This window comes from Paroedura picta, chromosome 6 (assembly GCF_049243985.1).
Source record: "Paroedura picta isolate Pp20150507F chromosome 6, Ppicta_v3.0, whole genome shotgun sequence".
Taxonomy (NCBI): Eukaryota; Metazoa; Chordata; class Lepidosauria; order Squamata; family Gekkonidae; genus Paroedura; species Paroedura picta.
The window spans coordinates 61,811,947-61,828,959 of record NC_135374.1 but is presented as its reverse complement, the minus strand read 5'-3'; the positions used below and the strand labels follow the sequence as shown (position 1 = coordinate 61,828,959).

Sequence of the window (17,013 nt, the reverse complement as noted above, 5' to 3'; positions counted from 1 at the left end):
GCTCTGGTGCCAAGCTCATTTCCATAGCTTATTTGTTTCAGCAACTTCCATATTTGGGTCATTTTCAAAATCAGGCTAATGTTTTATTCTTTGTATGTGTGTGCATTCAGTTTGGGTGAATTTGAGGTATCTGCACAATAGCAGAAACTGGCCATCATCTGTACACCGCCCGTGGCACCGCGGGCGCCACGGACTAAATAAAATAGTAAGGGGTTCTGGGGCGGGATGTGTCCGGGATGAGGAAGGGTCCGGATTGGACCCTTCCTCATGACAGACAATCAGAGGGACCAATCGGCAGGCGCGAAGCGCCTGCCGATTGGTCCCTCTGATTCCCAGCCCCAGTAACTGCGAGCCGCGCGCAGTGCGGCTCGCAGTTGCTCCCGGCCTGATGCGTCAGGCCGGCCCCTGAGGGAGCCCCCGGCAAGACTCCAGCCGCCGAGAACCTCCAGCCGCCGAGACTCCAGCCGCCGAGAGGGAATCAGGGCCAGGCCGCGCCCGCGCGGCCCGATCCGCGGGCGCGGCCCGCGGGCGCGGCCGGGCGCGGCCCGATCCGCGGGCGTGGCCTCCTAGAAGCAGCAGAAAGAACCCACCCCCCCAGCCGCAGAAGATCAAATAAACGCACAGGAGCCGCCACAGCCCAGCGCACCACGCCTGGGACTCCCCACCAAAAACCAGGAGACGCCGAGGAGCCGCCACCCGCCTCCTCTTTCAGGTAGCCTGTCCCTTGCTCTGTCCCTCGCCTGCCCCTCGCTCTGGTCCCTGCCTGCTAGCGCCCATTGTCTTCTGGATACAATGGGCTTTTTTACTAGTATGTAGATTAAAACTCATTAATATCCTTGAGTGGGACTTACTGCATTGATTCATGCCCTTTCCAAAAAGTCTGGCTCAGGTTATTTCCGGAGAGTGAAATTTCACCTCTGAAATGGACTGGAATCTCATGGCCTTCCAGGACTTCTGAGTAGGCCTCCCTTTATTGTTTGGAAAGGAAAGTGTAGTTTTGTGAACAGGCCACTAGAGATTGCTATTATGTTGAACTGCACAGGCCATATTCTGCTCTCTGTAACTTAGGTGGGTCAGTCCAGTCTTCCTCAAAACAAGTACAAGAAAGGGCTTTTTTCTTTCCCTGTGAAACTGCAGAACATTGTCTTGATGTTCACTCAGAATTATTTCAAAAATTAAATGGCACATTTCAAAACAACACACAAGAGTGGTACGTACAGCATTTCTTTGCAACAAGTTTTATGCTTCTTATCATGTCCAGAAAGCCACAGGGTATAAACCATCTAGTCCTGACGAAACTGAAATTATAGTTCTTACTTGATTTGCTGCCTTCAGCCCCCTTTGAGAAAGGTGATTAAAGTTGATTAAACATTTTAATAAATAAAAATAGAATAGGAATTTGACAGTGCAGGATACCTTCAAGGGACTTCAGAGGTTGTAACTCTAAATCCAGCTTGCCACATATTTTGAAAGCAACAGGTCTTCCTAGTAAGCAACAGGATTTCCTAGTATGTATGTATGTATGTATGTATGTATGTATGTATGTATGTATGTATGTATGTATGTATGTATGTCTGTCTGTCTATCTATCTATCTATCTATCTATCTATCTATCTATCTATCTAATATATATTATACACACACACAAACACACATATATATGTAAACAAAGCTCCCTTCTGCAATTGTCTTTAAAGTTTCCAAGCACAATACAGCTCCCTATTCGACACTGCCCGTAATTTCGGCCAGAAATTGCACCCATCGGGGGGGGGGGGGGAGAATTTTTTTGTTTTACTTGGAGCATGTAAACAATTAAGTGCCATCTGCTATGCCAGTGAAAAAGGTCTTTCTGAGACACTGAATGAACAAATATTCATCGCTACTAGTGTTTTCAGGTTTTTAAAAAACAGTTTTTAAAGGGAAAGGGGCTTTTGGGGAGTACGACCACAACAGTTCATTGGCTGTTCTGTTTGATTGATGGCCAGGGGCGGGAAGAAGTGTGGAAAAATATTGCCTCCTTTGTTGCGATTCCAGCAAGACCGGAAACCTGTGGGGAATGAGTAGACCACTAATGGGACTTCAATATTCCGCTAGAATTGAAGGTGTGCGGAATTACGAAATTCCACTATTAAATATAGCATTTCTGCATACTGCAAATATTTAGCAACATTGGTTGTTGTGCGGAATGGCCCTTAGAATTACAACTGGTGTCCTGTTATGGTGATCAGCTCCCCTAGAGAAAATGGCTGCTTTGGAAAGGAGACTCTATAGCTTTATGTTCCATTTGGGTCCCTCCTCTCCCCAATCCTTGTCCTCTCCAAGCTTCCCCTCCAGATATTTCTCAACCCAGAACTGGCAATCTCGATTAAGACTTCTTGTTATATTCACATCATTTGGCCTTTCTCGGTTTTTCATTGGGCTGCCTAGAATTTCAGTGAAGCTTTCAAAAGGTATTGCATTCCTCAGTAATTTGAGGAGTAATCTGGAGATTAATAACTCTGTTAAATTGTGTCAGTTTGCCACATTCATGATGTAGCACATTTGTCTGAAAATAAAACACTGTTCATTCTGTGCAAGGGTTTGGAGGAAGTCTGGAAGGGCAGAGCTGTTAAAGTGGAGCAGCACTGTAAAAGGATAGGCTGTTTAGAGTTTGCTCTCTGAAACTTTCCTTTCAAGGTATTGTTTGTTGGTTCTCATCTTCCATTTTACCCTTGTTAGGACACTGAAATGAGATGACCTCATTACAAGGTTATGTTTTCCTGATGATTAGTGAGAGCAGGAAGAAGCCCTGAACTGTGGGAACCTTATTTCACATGAATTAAAATGGCTCATGTGCAATCTTTGCTAATTATTTGAAATGGCTGAAAGATTTGGTGGTCTTTTTCCTGCTCTCCATTTCTGAATGTTTCTCAGAAACAGACTTTGGCTATCCATAATTATAAATGTTTTTATTAAAATGATAATAGCTAAGAACAAAAAGACCACAATGGGCAAAGAAGCTGTGGTAAAAAGTGACCTCTTCCCCAATATTCAAAGTAAAAAAGGGGTTTTTGTTTGTTTGTGGAAAACATTTGTGAAGACTTTTTTTAGCCCATATCTGACAGATAGGATAGTCTTTTGAAGTGCCCAGGACAAACAGAAGTTTGGTACAGCACATTGTTTCTGCTATCATAATCAGTGGTATTAATGAGACATTTAATGTGTCTTAAAGCACCTGATATAGGTTTTTATAGTTCTTTCCCTTACTCACAATACATAAGGTGGAGATTTAATTAAATAATTTTTTTTAATTTCTGAGATTTTACTTCCATGTCAATTCTAAACTAAGTCTTCCCATTTCTTAGCAATTTCATTATCGTTACATAACAAAATGTGAGTCCAGAGGCACCTTTAAGACCAACAAAGTTTTATTTGAGGTATGAGCTTTCGTATGCATGCACACATCCTCAGACAATGGAACAAAAACAAAAGTGTACGTGCACATTCAAATTCATACCTCGAATAAAACTTTGTCTTAAAGGTGCCTTTGGACTCACATAGGCCTATTATGCATGGCCGCTGAAACGGCGGCATGGAGAACGCAGAGGAGGAAGAAGCGAAGCAAACCACTTATGCATGGGATGGAACGCAGCGGCGGCAAAACCCAGAGTATCCAATTATGCACGCGGCTTCTGGTTGCGCCCTGGTCCCAGGAAGCTCCACTTTCTTCCGCATCTTGCTAACGCGGCTTTTTCGGCGGCATACGGTTGCCGCCTGCAGCATGCATAATCGGTGATTTTAGCCACCGCCATTCCACCCTGAATGCGGACCTTCCACTCCGTGCATAATGGGCCATTTTGTTCTGTTACTTCAGACCAGCATGGCTACCCACCTGAACCTATCATTATGGTTTTGTGTACACACTAGATAAATGCTGTTATTAACCTTTGTATTTAATCATTTATACAGTAGCATCCATGTGCCTGCCGTTTTACAGATTCCAAAACTGCCTGAAAGAGCTTGTAGTCCTAATGTACCATGCAAGAGCAAATATGGGGAGGAGGGAGGTGAGTTGAGGATGAACTGTGGGGGTACTCAGCTTCAGTAGGAGAGGGCTAAATGTGTGAGGGGAGTGTATAGTTTTCAACTGTACTCTTCCCCCCTCTTCTTGAGCCATGGTTTGCACCAGACAATGGGAAAAGTTGGGTTTTGAGGAAAGAGTTGAAGGAAATGAAGGTAATGTAACAAAGCAGGTATTCTGAGAAGCTTTTTCAAGCATAAGGGGAATCAACGAGAAAACAGCAGAGTCTTTTGAGAGAGCAGGAGAGGTTCCAGTGTCTGAGGGTGGTAGACAGGCATGCTGAGTACCTGGTGGTGAATATGTTTGGCAGGTTTCAACAGCAGCGGTTACTTGTGAACTGAGCCTTGTATTGGTTTCTCTCACCTTCACTGTTTGCTACCTGACTGTAGTGAGCAACTGTGTAGCTGTACAGTAGGTGTGGTGGGGAAATTTCTTTCAGCCTAGCTGTCTCATTTAAGCCTATGCGTTCAGTGAAATTACCGTAGTTTTTCCTCAGAGTCATATTTGGGCCAGGTAATTAAATGACACCAAGGTGGTAGAAAGCAACCCATCCCAGCCTAGCCTGATCTCCTCTTCTGAATTACTGTTTCTGTGACAAAAGTCATAAACAGCAAGCCATCATGCACTAAAAGGGAAGCCTAAGTTTTGCTACCTGAATAATGGTGTGACTTTACGACTAGACTGATCTGGCTGGAGCTTTCATGCCAGGGACAGCTGGTCATTGCCAGTACTCAGATGGGAGGACCACCCAGGAAAGATGGGGTTGCTGTGCAGAGGAAGGCAATGGCAAACCTCTTCTGCTCATCTCTTGCCTAGAAAATCCCATAACCCTGGGGTTGTTGTGAGTTGGCTGTGGCTTGATATCACACAACTATTATATGATGTAAACTGGCAGAAAGCTGCAGTTCCCACGGGGATACGTAACAAAGCTGCAAATCCAGACAAACTGGCAGCCATTAATTTTGATGTGTGTTAAACAACAGTCCATCAAACAATGAAAAGGAAGGGTTTTTAAAAAGAAAAATGTGCACATGTTTACACATTTACATATGAATGTCTTTTAACCAACTGACAGCAGAGCTTAGTAAATTAATGGGGGGGGGGGTTTAATGTACACCATATATTGTTTGAAGATTATTAGAAGGTCTGAGGGACCACCTTTCTGAATATGTTCTCCAGAGATCACTATGGTCAAGCAACACTAACTGTTTGAGGATCCCTAGACCTAAAGAGATATGCTTGGTATCGACCAGAGCCAAGGCCTTCTCAGCCCTGACTCCTGCCTTGTGGCATGAGCTTGGTGAGAGCCAGTTTGGTGGAGAGGTTAGGAGCACGGATTCTAATCAGGTGAGCTGGGTTTGATTCCCTGCTCTTCTACATGAAGCCAGCTGGGTGACCTTGGGCTCGCCACGGCACTGATCAAGCTGTTCTGACTGAGCTGTAATATCAGGGATCTCACAGCCTCACCCACCTCACAGGGTGTCTGTTGTGGGGAGAGGAAAGGGAGGGTGACTGTAAACCACTTTGAGCCTCCTTCGGGTAGAGAAAAGCGACATATAAGAACAAACACTAGCTGTGCATATGTGTTTTCTACTTAGTTTGGGGTTGTTCTTACATCAAATAATTGATTTTATTTCCTATATATTTCCCCCTGTGATATTGCATCTGTGTAAACATGGCAGGGAAGGAGTGTTGTGATGCACCAGATTTTATATTTGCAGTAATAATAACAAAACAATGCCACTGATCTTTTTAGAACATGGCTAATAACAAGAAATGGTAATGAAAATGAATAATAAGTGGAATTAATTACAATATTTATAAAAATGCTGCTGTAAGGGGTACAGAAGCTATTTTAGAAAAGCAGTTGTTCTGAGCACACAAGACCAGACTAAACATTTGCCAGCTATTCAATTACTAAAATTGCTGTTTCATGTTGAAAAAAACAAACTTTATAATGATTGGTTGTTTTTTTCTGTTTTTTTTTCCAACTTGGGGCTCCTCTTATATTTTCATTTTGTCATTTCTTTACTGTTCCTGTGTTGCTCTTAAAAAACATTTCTCCATATGTAATGCTGCATCATAGCATCCTATTTTTGTCTAGAGTAAGAAGAGGAGTGTGAGGAGACTGGATGTCATCTGTTTCATCGTGGTACATTGGTGTGACATTTTAGGATTCCTGACATTGTAGGACAAGCTGAGACATTGTGGATACAGTCACCATTGTGCCCATTCTGCAAATTTCATTCTTCCATTCATAGTGTGATTTCTTCTAATATATATAATCTTGATTCTCTTGGTGCTCACCACTACCATGGGTTATTTAAAAAAAAACTTCACAAATCTGTTTTGTAAAGCACAACAATCTTTGTTTTAATATCAAGTTTGGGCCTCAGGGTGATTCTGAATCAGATGGTGCCTAGAAAATGTGAATCATGACTGGGGAAGGCACTGGCAAACCACCCCGTATTGAGTCTGCCATGAAAACGCTAGAGGGCGTCACCCCAAGGGTCAGACATGACTCGGTGCTTGCACAGGGGATACCTTTATCTTTACCTTTACTAGTTTTTCAACAGAGATACTAGAAGCACAACTTAATAGGTTTCCTTGATAAAAATGAAAGTCAGAAATTCCCATCACTAATTGTGGTTCCAGAACTATCTGAGTTTGAAGGGTGGGTGTTGTTGTTTAGATGGAATATCAGCTTGTCCTGCTGCTCTATCCTGAGACACATTAATAAGAATGAATGGCTAATATCCATGCTCTGGAATGCTATCTTTGATTAATGAAGATGACCTGGACCGATTTAACAAAAGAAAACAGAACAAAGTGAAAATATACAATAGAGGTATTGGATATATGCATGTACAGCACAGCGATTTCAAACATAGTATTTAACATAAAGGATCTAGAACCATACACAAAAGCAGCAGATCTTAATTTGTCATGTGTAAAGGAGAGATTCCCAGCTGAAGACCAAAAAAAACTGCAAATGAAGATCACAGCATTAGTGTATTGATCATCCCTACATTCCCTGCAACCTTCTCTGCATGCTGGGCTGGCATAGGACCTAGCTCAAGAAAGAGTGGTCTTGAAGGACATAGGACAGGTGCCAGTCTCAGGAGGAATTTAATGTCCTGCCATATATCCTTTCTGCTCATAAAATCAATCCATCCCATCTGCCTTCAGTAGACTGAAATGAATCAAAGGTTAACTATACAAATCAGTTGCCATTACATGTTTCTGAGCCCCAACAAGCAGCCTGCCCCAGGAGATGATGATCTCTAGTAATTTGTTGCTACATCAGTGGTGAATTTTGAATATTATCAAAGAAATATGCAATATAACACCAGTATAATGTTATAGTATAGTATAGTGTAGTATAGTCATCAAAGTCTCAGTTTGAATGAATTATCACATGAATTAGTTTGTATGTACATTTTGACAATTTGCATACTGCAAGAAAGGACTAAATCATTCACACCAGCTGACTGACATTGCAAGTTTTATTAGCACCTTTTTTATCCAGTCTGCCTGAGATAGTTGATGTAATTCACTTAAGGAGGCCAAGCAAAAGATTAATAAGACTCTTACCTCTTCTGCTTTAAATGTATGCATTTTCCTCACTATCATTTTGTGTCTCCTGTCACAGGTAATCAGTGAGTTTGAAGCATCTCCTGACTCATTTTCCTACAGAATCCCTAACCTGAGTCGAAATCGACAGTACAGCGTCTGGGTGGTGGCTGTGACTGTTGCAGGAAGGGGCAACAGCAGTGAAATTATCACCGTGGAACCATTAGCCAAAGGTGAAGAGACTTTCCTTCATAAAACAAGCAACTTAACAGACTATTTGTATGGAAGGAACTGGGAGGCCATTTTGTCACCTTTCACAAAGCAGAAAGATCAGTTCATCAACCCATCCTGTCATTTTGCATGTACTTGGCCATAGTGGAAGGTTTCCATGTCACAACCCAGAAAAGAAGAGCTGTTTTTATATCCCTCTTTTCACTACCCAAAGGAGTTCCAGAATGGCTTAGAAACACTTTTACCTTCCCACAACAGACACCCTGTGAGGTAGATGGGACTGAAAGAGCTCTATGAGAACTACTATGTGAGAGAACTAAGAGAACTAAGACTAGCCCAAGGCCACCCAGCTGGCTGCATGTGGAGGAGTGGGAAATCAAATCAGGTGGTCCAGATTAGAGTCTGCTGCTCATAACCACTATGCCACAACTGTACTGACTATGCCTATACCATTAATGATGCAGCAGTACAATGTGAGAGCCTAAAATGTTAAAAGGTTAAATGAGGTTAAATAATAATAATTTAAAGGGTTAGGGCTAAGGTGATCAGATTTTAACACTGATAAAGTGGGACACCATTGACTGGGGGGGTTCTTGATTAAAAATGTGGTCTATATGGAGCAACAAAAAGTTTCATAGAACACATAGAATGCAAAAATAGTATTGTGATATAATTTTTTTTTAAATTTCAACATAAGTACAATTTGCCAGGTACCCCCAGATGTCCCTCCAAAAGTGGGACAATCTGGTCACCATAGTTAGGGCCCACCCTTTAAAATAACTAGATATGTCAGGCTTGTTACGAATGGAAGTTACTCTGGTGCTAAACTAATTTCTAGAATAGATAACCAGATCCACAGCTGCATAAATTGTGGGGAGCCAAGGGTCACTTTTAGTATAATGGATGTCTTGGGAAAGCCCAAAGCAGGCAATGAAGCAGCCATTGAACTGACACCTTTCTTCTGACTGAAGATCAAGCTTTCACCTGTAAAGGCTCCAGAGAGCTAATCTGCACCATCATCAAACCAAAGGGCAGAGGCAGCAATCCTTTTATCTATAACTGGCAGAATTATTAGCCAGTTGGTTTGGGGACCATACTGTCATTAGACCATACTGTGGGGTAGAGGGGGCACAGTGCTGCAGTCCCAAAAATAGCGGTTCACAGACACATGTCCCTCTTTGTAGTCTTTCTATGTATTCCAGAGAAGAGTGAGTCTCAGTAAACTCAGAGGGGATGGAGACTGCCTCAACCCTCAATCAAGGAGGGGGGTGGGTGGTCTTCAGCATGTAAATTAACTCTAGCTTGTAAGAGTTTGTTTGCTTCTTTAGGCACTCTGTGCTGTAGAATTTCCTATCTGTGCTTCATTCTTAATTAGACTTATACTGAAATAAAGCTTGCTGTAGAAACCAGAGTTTGATTCTTGGGAAAAAGAGACATCCTTGAATAAAACATCCCAACCTACAGTTCCCCCTTAGATTACTTGGATTACTCACAGACCTTGATAGTCCTGGAAAAACACCTCTGTTTCTAGTTGTGGAAGAGAACACAGAAGGAAAGGAGAATGATAAACTAAGAAAAGGCTAGCTCAACTGCCTCTCCCCTGACACAGGAACACCTAGCTGAGGTGAATTCAGGACTCTCTTTTCCAGTATTATACTGGGAATGTCCCCCTTACTGGAATTTCTAGGGTGGTGGTGGTGGCGGCTACTACCCTCATTCTAATTTAGTATGGTCTTGAGGCACCAAAATTGGATAAAGCTTTTCCCTTCAAATCCTGGTTCTTTAGGACCTCAGTTCAAGTATTGAGCCCAGTGTTAGAAGGTAAACAAGACCTGTAACAAGTTTTACCCTGAATTCCACCCCTGGAGGAAGGCAGAGGTGCTGCCTATTCTTCTGATAAAGCCAGAGTTCCATATGGCTATCACTCTGACACCATGACATGGTGCTGACAGGTCTTACTGAGCAAGGAACTCAACATGAATGATGCCTAAAAGGGTGGCAAAGAAATCCTAGGGTTTAGGGTGTCAATAATCGTTAGGTTTTTTTGGGGGGGGGGTTGCTTTATTTTTTAACAGAACAGTACATATCTAGCTCCCATGGGTGCAGATATGCATTTGCATACTACTGGGCACAGTTTATTGGTGCAAATGCATGCAGAGTTCTTTCCCCTGAGCCAGAATAAACTGCGTTCTTTTTATTGTCCTTCAGAATGGCCATAAACCCTGTGATTCTCGTTCATCTCATATCTTTGCTAGCAATATACTGTAATTTCATAAGATAGGCTTGTTCTCTTCCTTTTGATCAACAGAACTGATTTTGTATGAATGCATGTACATGTGATTTAATCTTTAAAATTTTACTAAATTGATTATCTGGAGGACATGAAACTTTCTTGAAGGTAATGTGATTGTGCCACCATTTTAGGATGATCATAATACCACACATAATAGTTTTCTATATTTTTATGGATCCCAGAAGTCATGTAGTGGTCTAGTGCAGCAATTTTTCTTTGCTCTCCAAGGACTGCTTTGAAAGCGTGATTTGGATGGAATAGAAACCCACTGAGATTAAACATTCCAGTTATGTTTGATGCTAATGCTTGTTTTCGTGTTTGTCTGGTTGGTGTAAAATAGATTTTCATCCTGTAGTTTGTTCTTCCTTATTAGCTCTTAGTTCTAAGCATCAAATTTGACTGAAGTGTTTCATGACTGGAAATTTGATCTCTAGTAGTGTTCTGTTCTAAATATAGCATATAGCTTGTTAATATATATAAATAATTATACTTTTGGAGAGAAAAGAGGGTTTATGGAGTGATTTCCACAGGCATTCTGCTGAGCATTTCTTCTTCTGGCCCTCAGCCAGCCTAACTGCCATTATGCTAGGTGCACCTCAGTGTCCCCTGGGTTATTTTTTCTTTTATTTACTGATGGAAGATATTGTCCATAGCCTCAAATTAAGCCACTGAAAGAAGAGGAGGAAATGGTGCATAAGGCACTTCTTGAGTACACTGAGCACTGCAGTTTCTGACTGCAAGCTTTGTTGTGCCATATGACATTTTCTGGCCTACTCATCGGGTAGGAGGAATGAAATTTGACATTTCCTCAGTGTGGCTAGTGAAGCATATATCAGACTTTGTATAACTGAGGTGTGCTATGTCTTCTTTGTGATATCCCTAATACTAATAATTCAGCTTGTATACCACCCCACTCCATGAACGTGCTTGGGCTTATTCACAATAACAGTATAAAAACAATCAATAAAACAATAAAAATAACATAAAATTACTAAAATTAACATTTAACTATCAGCAACTAACAATAACCCCCTCCCCCAGCCATCCTCCATCTGGCTTGCAGGGTTGGTAGTATGTGCAAGCATATGAAAGAGAGGAGGAAAACAGAGGAGTGGAGGGAGACCTCTATGATGTTAAATTGCCCAGGTCTTAACCATGGGCCTGGTGGAAGAGTGCCACTTCACAGGCCCTGTGGAACTGCAGTAACTCTGTCAAGGTCTTGATCGTGGCTGGCAGCTCACTCCAACAGGCTGGTCAACTTTGGAGCTAGGGATTATCAACAGATCTGTCCATTCTTGAAGCTGTTGCTTGTGTAGTAAATTAAGCAGTGTTGAACCATGAATCTTGAAAATTAAATGTTCAGTTTTGTAGTTCCTTTTTTCAGACTTCTCCAGATTTAATTTTGGGTGTTTTAAAAAAAATCCACTTATTTGTTAATGACTGCATTTGTACCTTGTTCTTCAGCTGCTTTCTTGTGACATGACAATCCTGTGAAGCATGCTAGACTGAGCAGTGGTGGTTTTCACCAGAGAAATTCACCACTGAATATAAATATGGTGTCGAGATTTCCCCCATCCAAACCCTACGCACTATCCACTGTGTCATTGTGGTTAACTTATACTAAAGGTCATCACTCCTTGTACAACTAGAATCCAGTTTCATAAAACAGTGGAAAGATTGGGTTATACACACATATTTAGAATATGTTGATTTCTTCTTATTGATGAGCACAGTTCTTTGGGAATAATTTACCCGAATGCCAGTGAGTGCAAGTGCGGTGTTTTATCAGAATAACTGAAGAATGCCCTCTCTGTAAATTAACTATTTTTGCTCAGTTCCAGATGCACCAACTATCCTACATCTATACTGTTGGCATACTCATAAGAACTGGCACGTGCTCAGCTCTCCAGAAAAAAATCTGCAAACACCAACAGAAAAACAAACAAACAGAAAGAACATGATTTGAAAGCTCTTCATTTTTGATGCATAGAAGTTATGTACCCTGCACAACCTAGAAGTGCAGCTTACTCATCCATATGCATAATTTCAAACATCCCTTGGCAAGTAGATGCAGTGATTTGTCACACTATTTATCATGGCATAACTTGGTATCAGCAATGAATATAAAAATATTGCCCTAGAGCTTTGGTCATTCAGCTCCCATTAAAAGGAAAGGGTGAAAGTTAAAAAGAAATGAATGATTCCCCAAGTGGGGAATTGTATGAACATAGAAATTAGAAGTATTAAACTTCCTTATACAGAGTCAGACTAACTATATTTATTTTGTTGGGCAGCAGCTTTCCAGGGTCTGAGTATGATCTTTAGGGACATCTGAGATCCTTTAAATGAAGATGTTAGGAATTGAATGTGGGACTTTCTATGCACAAATGATTTGATCTATCTCTTAGCTATGGCTCCTTTTTATTAATACATGAGGTTGCCTTAAATAGAATTAGATTAGAGTTGATCTGCCTAGCCCCATTTCATCTACTCCAGCTGACATTAGGTAAGGGGTCTTTCTCTGACCTTCCTCATTGGAGATGTCAGTTTTTGAATATGAGGCCTGCAAGGCACGTATTCTACCATTGAATGCTCCTATGAAAAGTTAGCTGTGTATTAAAGGTAATGGAGCGGTGTTGTTAAGGGTCTAAATACATATTCTGGATATGTGTAGTTGATACCAATCTATGTCTACCTTCCATTAATCTCCCTGGTGATATTTGCTGAAAGATTCACGTGATAAAAGATTTTTGTAACACTGAACAAGAAGGTGGCACATCCACTCTTATCTTGGTGGCTAAGACTAATACCCTACACTTGTACTTTGCAATATAGTTACCTGATTGGTTGGAAAGAACTTACCTAAATGGTCCAAACTCTAATTTAGAAGATGCTTCTCCTCAACCCTTGAGTTTCACTGTGAAATGGCCAATGTCAGATGCTGGATGCATGTACTGATCTCTCTCTGCCGTCTTGTGAATTCTGACCTCTTCTCCTTTGACACACACTGTACCAAGAAGTCAGAATAGAATCAAAAAAGCACCCAGGTTTTCTTTTGAGGGAATTAACTCTACCACCCATGAACCAGTAAACTGAATTATTACCATCAAATATCTGTTCCATACTCCCACTGTTCTGTTCCTGACAGTTTGTATCTCTGCATCATTTTAATTTAATGATCACATATTATTAGAGAAGCTGAACTGTAGGCTGACAGCTGTCAAAATCTGTCTTGTCTTGGAGGAACTTTGCATCAAAGGAAGAGGAAATCCTGACATTTCCCCCCATTGGCTCTTCCTTTGTTGAAGTATATAAAATACACCCCTGCTATACCTAGGAACATTGCTTGAAATTAAGAACATAGAAGGACCTTGCTGGATCAGGCCACTGGTCCATCTAGTCTAATGTCCTGTTTCACATAGTCATCAACGAGTTGCCCTGGACGGCCAAATGCCAGGGCATAGAGGCTAAGGCTCTCCCCTGATGTTGCCCCCTAGCACTGGGTTTTAGAGTTTCACTTTCTCTGAATATGGAGGCTTCGTTTACTTACCATGACATAAGAACATAAATTCTGCTGGTTTGGACAACTCTATCAAGTCCAACATCCTGTTTCACACAGTGGCTGGATTATTTTCCCTGGATGTGCTGGGGCAAGCTGCATATACTCGAAATCCAATTCTCAGTTTGTTCCCCACCCCACCCCTCTCTTTTACCCATGTACAATGAAAAAGCATTGCCTCACAGAAATCTGTATGTGACTGCAGATACAGTTGTATAAAAGTCGCTCTTGTGCAAAGGTTCACCAATGTTTACATGCACTCCTATGCATTGGTGAAACACTGTACAAAAAAGGATCCTTATACAACTGTATGTACAATCACATAACGACTGCCTTTTTTTACATTATGTGCTCCATTTACTTCTGGCATGCTTTGTGAATGTTAAGGCTTCTAGATGAGGGTGTGATATTAGAGAAAGCCACTGTAATTGAAGCAGGCAACAAGGGGTTGACAGCCCCAAATATCCAAGTGGTCTTTGGACACCTACTCAGTTGCTACAGAGCAGAGGAACTCTTCATATCTTTTAAACTAGAGTATGGGATGGGAAAGAAAACAAATGTGTAGCCATTTAGAAGGGATTAAACTATCAGTGGAATATATCTATGGGCCACGATAGCTACATGGATTCATGAGTTGCTGAGGAGCTCCAGCAGAGTGAAGACTTATGGGCTTTCTAGAAGCAGCTTGGTAACCACTGAGAGGGACAGGATGCCCCAGGGGATTCCTGGTCTGACTTGTGAGCTCTTCTTGTGTAAGAAAGAATGGTGGGAAGGAAACAGACTAGAAGAGTCCTCCTTGCATGTTCTTGTCTCCTTTCCTGCCCATCTCTACCGCTTCCAAATGAAGGCAAGAAGGAAGAGGCAAACCAGAATCTGGAGCATGCTTGCCTCTGTTTTTTCTTGATATCTCTCTCCGTCTAACAGTGCATATGCTTCATTTTGTCAATCTGCATTTATTTTCATTGTAACCCCCCCCCTCTGAGCTGCATGCCAATGATTTTGACCCCGGGAATCTCAAGTGGTCTCAAAACTAGTGAAAGATATGCAAGGCCCTGGGAGCCAAAAAAGAAAGGGCCTCTGAAAAATATGATTTAGGGACCAAATAGATTACTATTACTATTACTATTACTATCACCATTACCATTACCATTACCATTATTACTATTACTATTACTATTACTATTACTATTACTATTATTTTTATTTATTCATTCATTCATTCATTCATTCATTTATTTGTATGACCACCGCTCACGGAAACCGGTTCACAATATTTCAATACAAATACCCTGTGCTGTTACCACATGCTCTTTCTCCCCCCCCCCCCCCGTCCTTTTCTTTCTCCTCTGTCTTGTTGCCCCTCCTTCCTGTTTGTGGGTTTGTGTTGGGAAAACTGGGGGTCTGACACTGGGTGGGACGGAGTTAGGGTGCTGAGGGAAGTTATGGCTATCCTATAATGTAAGTTACAAAAATACTTTTGCAAATAGTGAAAAAATGGGAAAGGACTCTAGGAACATAGTGCTCATCATTCTCTGCCTTTCAATCTTGCTGCGGTGTTATAAGGGAGAGAGGGAGTGTTGGGGTTGTCAGCTGAGGATCCTGATTCAGTTCATGGGCACAGTTTTCACTTTAAGTATTGCTGCCCAAGAGAACTGTGGGGCAATAACTGACTCTAGGCCAGCAGTAGAATGCAGACTAGCTGCAGATGTCCAGTGCAGGCTAAATTCTAATGTAACTTGAAGGCTATTTAGCACCATCAGACCATGTGCAAAGTCTACAGGTTTCTTCCAGTACAGTCAAGAAGGATCAGTGATTAAAAGCTGTTTGTTTTTATTCCCAGCTGCCTGGAGGCCCCCTTTCCCCCAACTTTCTTTTCTGCAGATATTAAAATTATATTATGTGTGTTCCAACTGCCAAATGATGTTGGTTGGAATTAATTAGTCTCATATAAACATAGCTAGAAGCATCTTAACTTTTCCTTTAAATATTTAATCCCTCCCCAATGAATGTAGCACCATACCAGTCTTCACATTAACCCTTTTCTGCTTCTTGCCTCAGCTCCAGCCAGAATTCTGACATTCAGTGGCACGGTAACAACCCCATGGATGAAGGATATTGTCCTCCCCTGCAAGAGTGTTGGGGATCCAGCTCCTACAGTCAAATGGATGAAAGAAAGGTAACCAGCAATTATATGTACATATTCAGGAAGAACTGAGTGATCAACTGCCTAATCATATGGAGCTGTAACATACTTCCAGTGAAGTATTTCGATTAGTGACACTATGTGGAGATTGAATTACACTGATTTTACCTTCCCTTGTGGCCTTGATCTGAATCATGACTGCACATGCTTGTAAATTGCTTTTTACTAGCAAATGCAGATCTGTGATCTTTCCCACATCTGTTTTGGTCCTTAGAATGGCAGTTTAACCTAAAAGGAATATGAAATGCAGTAGTTGGTTCAATAATACAATTTGAAGTTTGCCTGACACCTAACTTAATCATTTTAAGGTGATTTTTTTTTTTGGCTAGGGCTTTTAGGTCCCCTGCTGTTTTACATGTGAAACTGAGCAGAAAATATGCCTGAAAATATGATATTTTTCAAATATATTTGACACCCTGAGTATAACCGGAAATTATCCAGGATACCAAAAAAATGGCTCTGAAAAGTTCCAAAAATATTCAGAATTAACTAGAAAGATTAGGAGGCAGTATTTGCAGACTCCCATTATGGTTTTCTTTCTCTTCCTCCCCTGTTTTTTTCCTTTGTTTCTGTATTTGCCAGGCATTTTTATGGCTTGCCAGGCTGCCTTTGTCAGTTTTGAGCATTTTTTGTCAGTTTCAAGAGGTCTTTTTTTCTTTTGTAAGAGTTGCCTTGCTTGGATTTGATTCTTCATATGGACATTAATTCTATTGAGTTTGCACTGCCATAGTGGCACTGAGTTCTTCTGAGCCATGGATTATTGTCATTGGTTCTACTGGGCTTACGTGCCCCCACACCACATACACCAAATTGAACCAACAGAATATGGCATGCTGTCCCTTCCAGGTTTGCTCCATTGGCATTCTGCTCCTTCAGTCTCTCACCGACTGGCAACCTTCTTTTTACCTTTTAAGGTCTATGAATATGCTTAGATGTTGATTTTTATGTTGTTCTATACCCTGGCTTGGTTTTAATGACATGTTGATTTAGAAAAAAAAATGCTGTTTTAGAAGAAGAAGAGTTGGTTCTTATATGCCACTTTTCCCTTCCTGAAGGAGGCTCAAAGCGGCTTACAGTCGCCTTCCCTTTCCTCT

At 41.4% G+C, this 17,013-nt stretch overlaps 1 protein-coding gene across 9 annotated transcripts in view; it reads left to right on the top strand.

Annotated features, from left to right (window-relative positions):
- Positions 1–17,013, top strand: part of DSCAM (DS cell adhesion molecule) — a 603,397-nt gene that overhangs the window by 515,780 nt on the left and 70,604 nt on the right. For all 9 annotated transcript variants that reach the window (XM_077342744.1, XM_077342751.1, XM_077342750.1 and 6 more), the window contains 2 exons: positions 7,713–7,866; positions 15,775–15,892. In XM_077342744.1, coding sequence (XP_077198859.1) covers positions 7,713–7,866; positions 15,775–15,892 — 272 coding nt within the window. The remainder of the gene's footprint in view (positions 1–7,712; positions 7,867–15,774; positions 15,893–17,013) is intronic.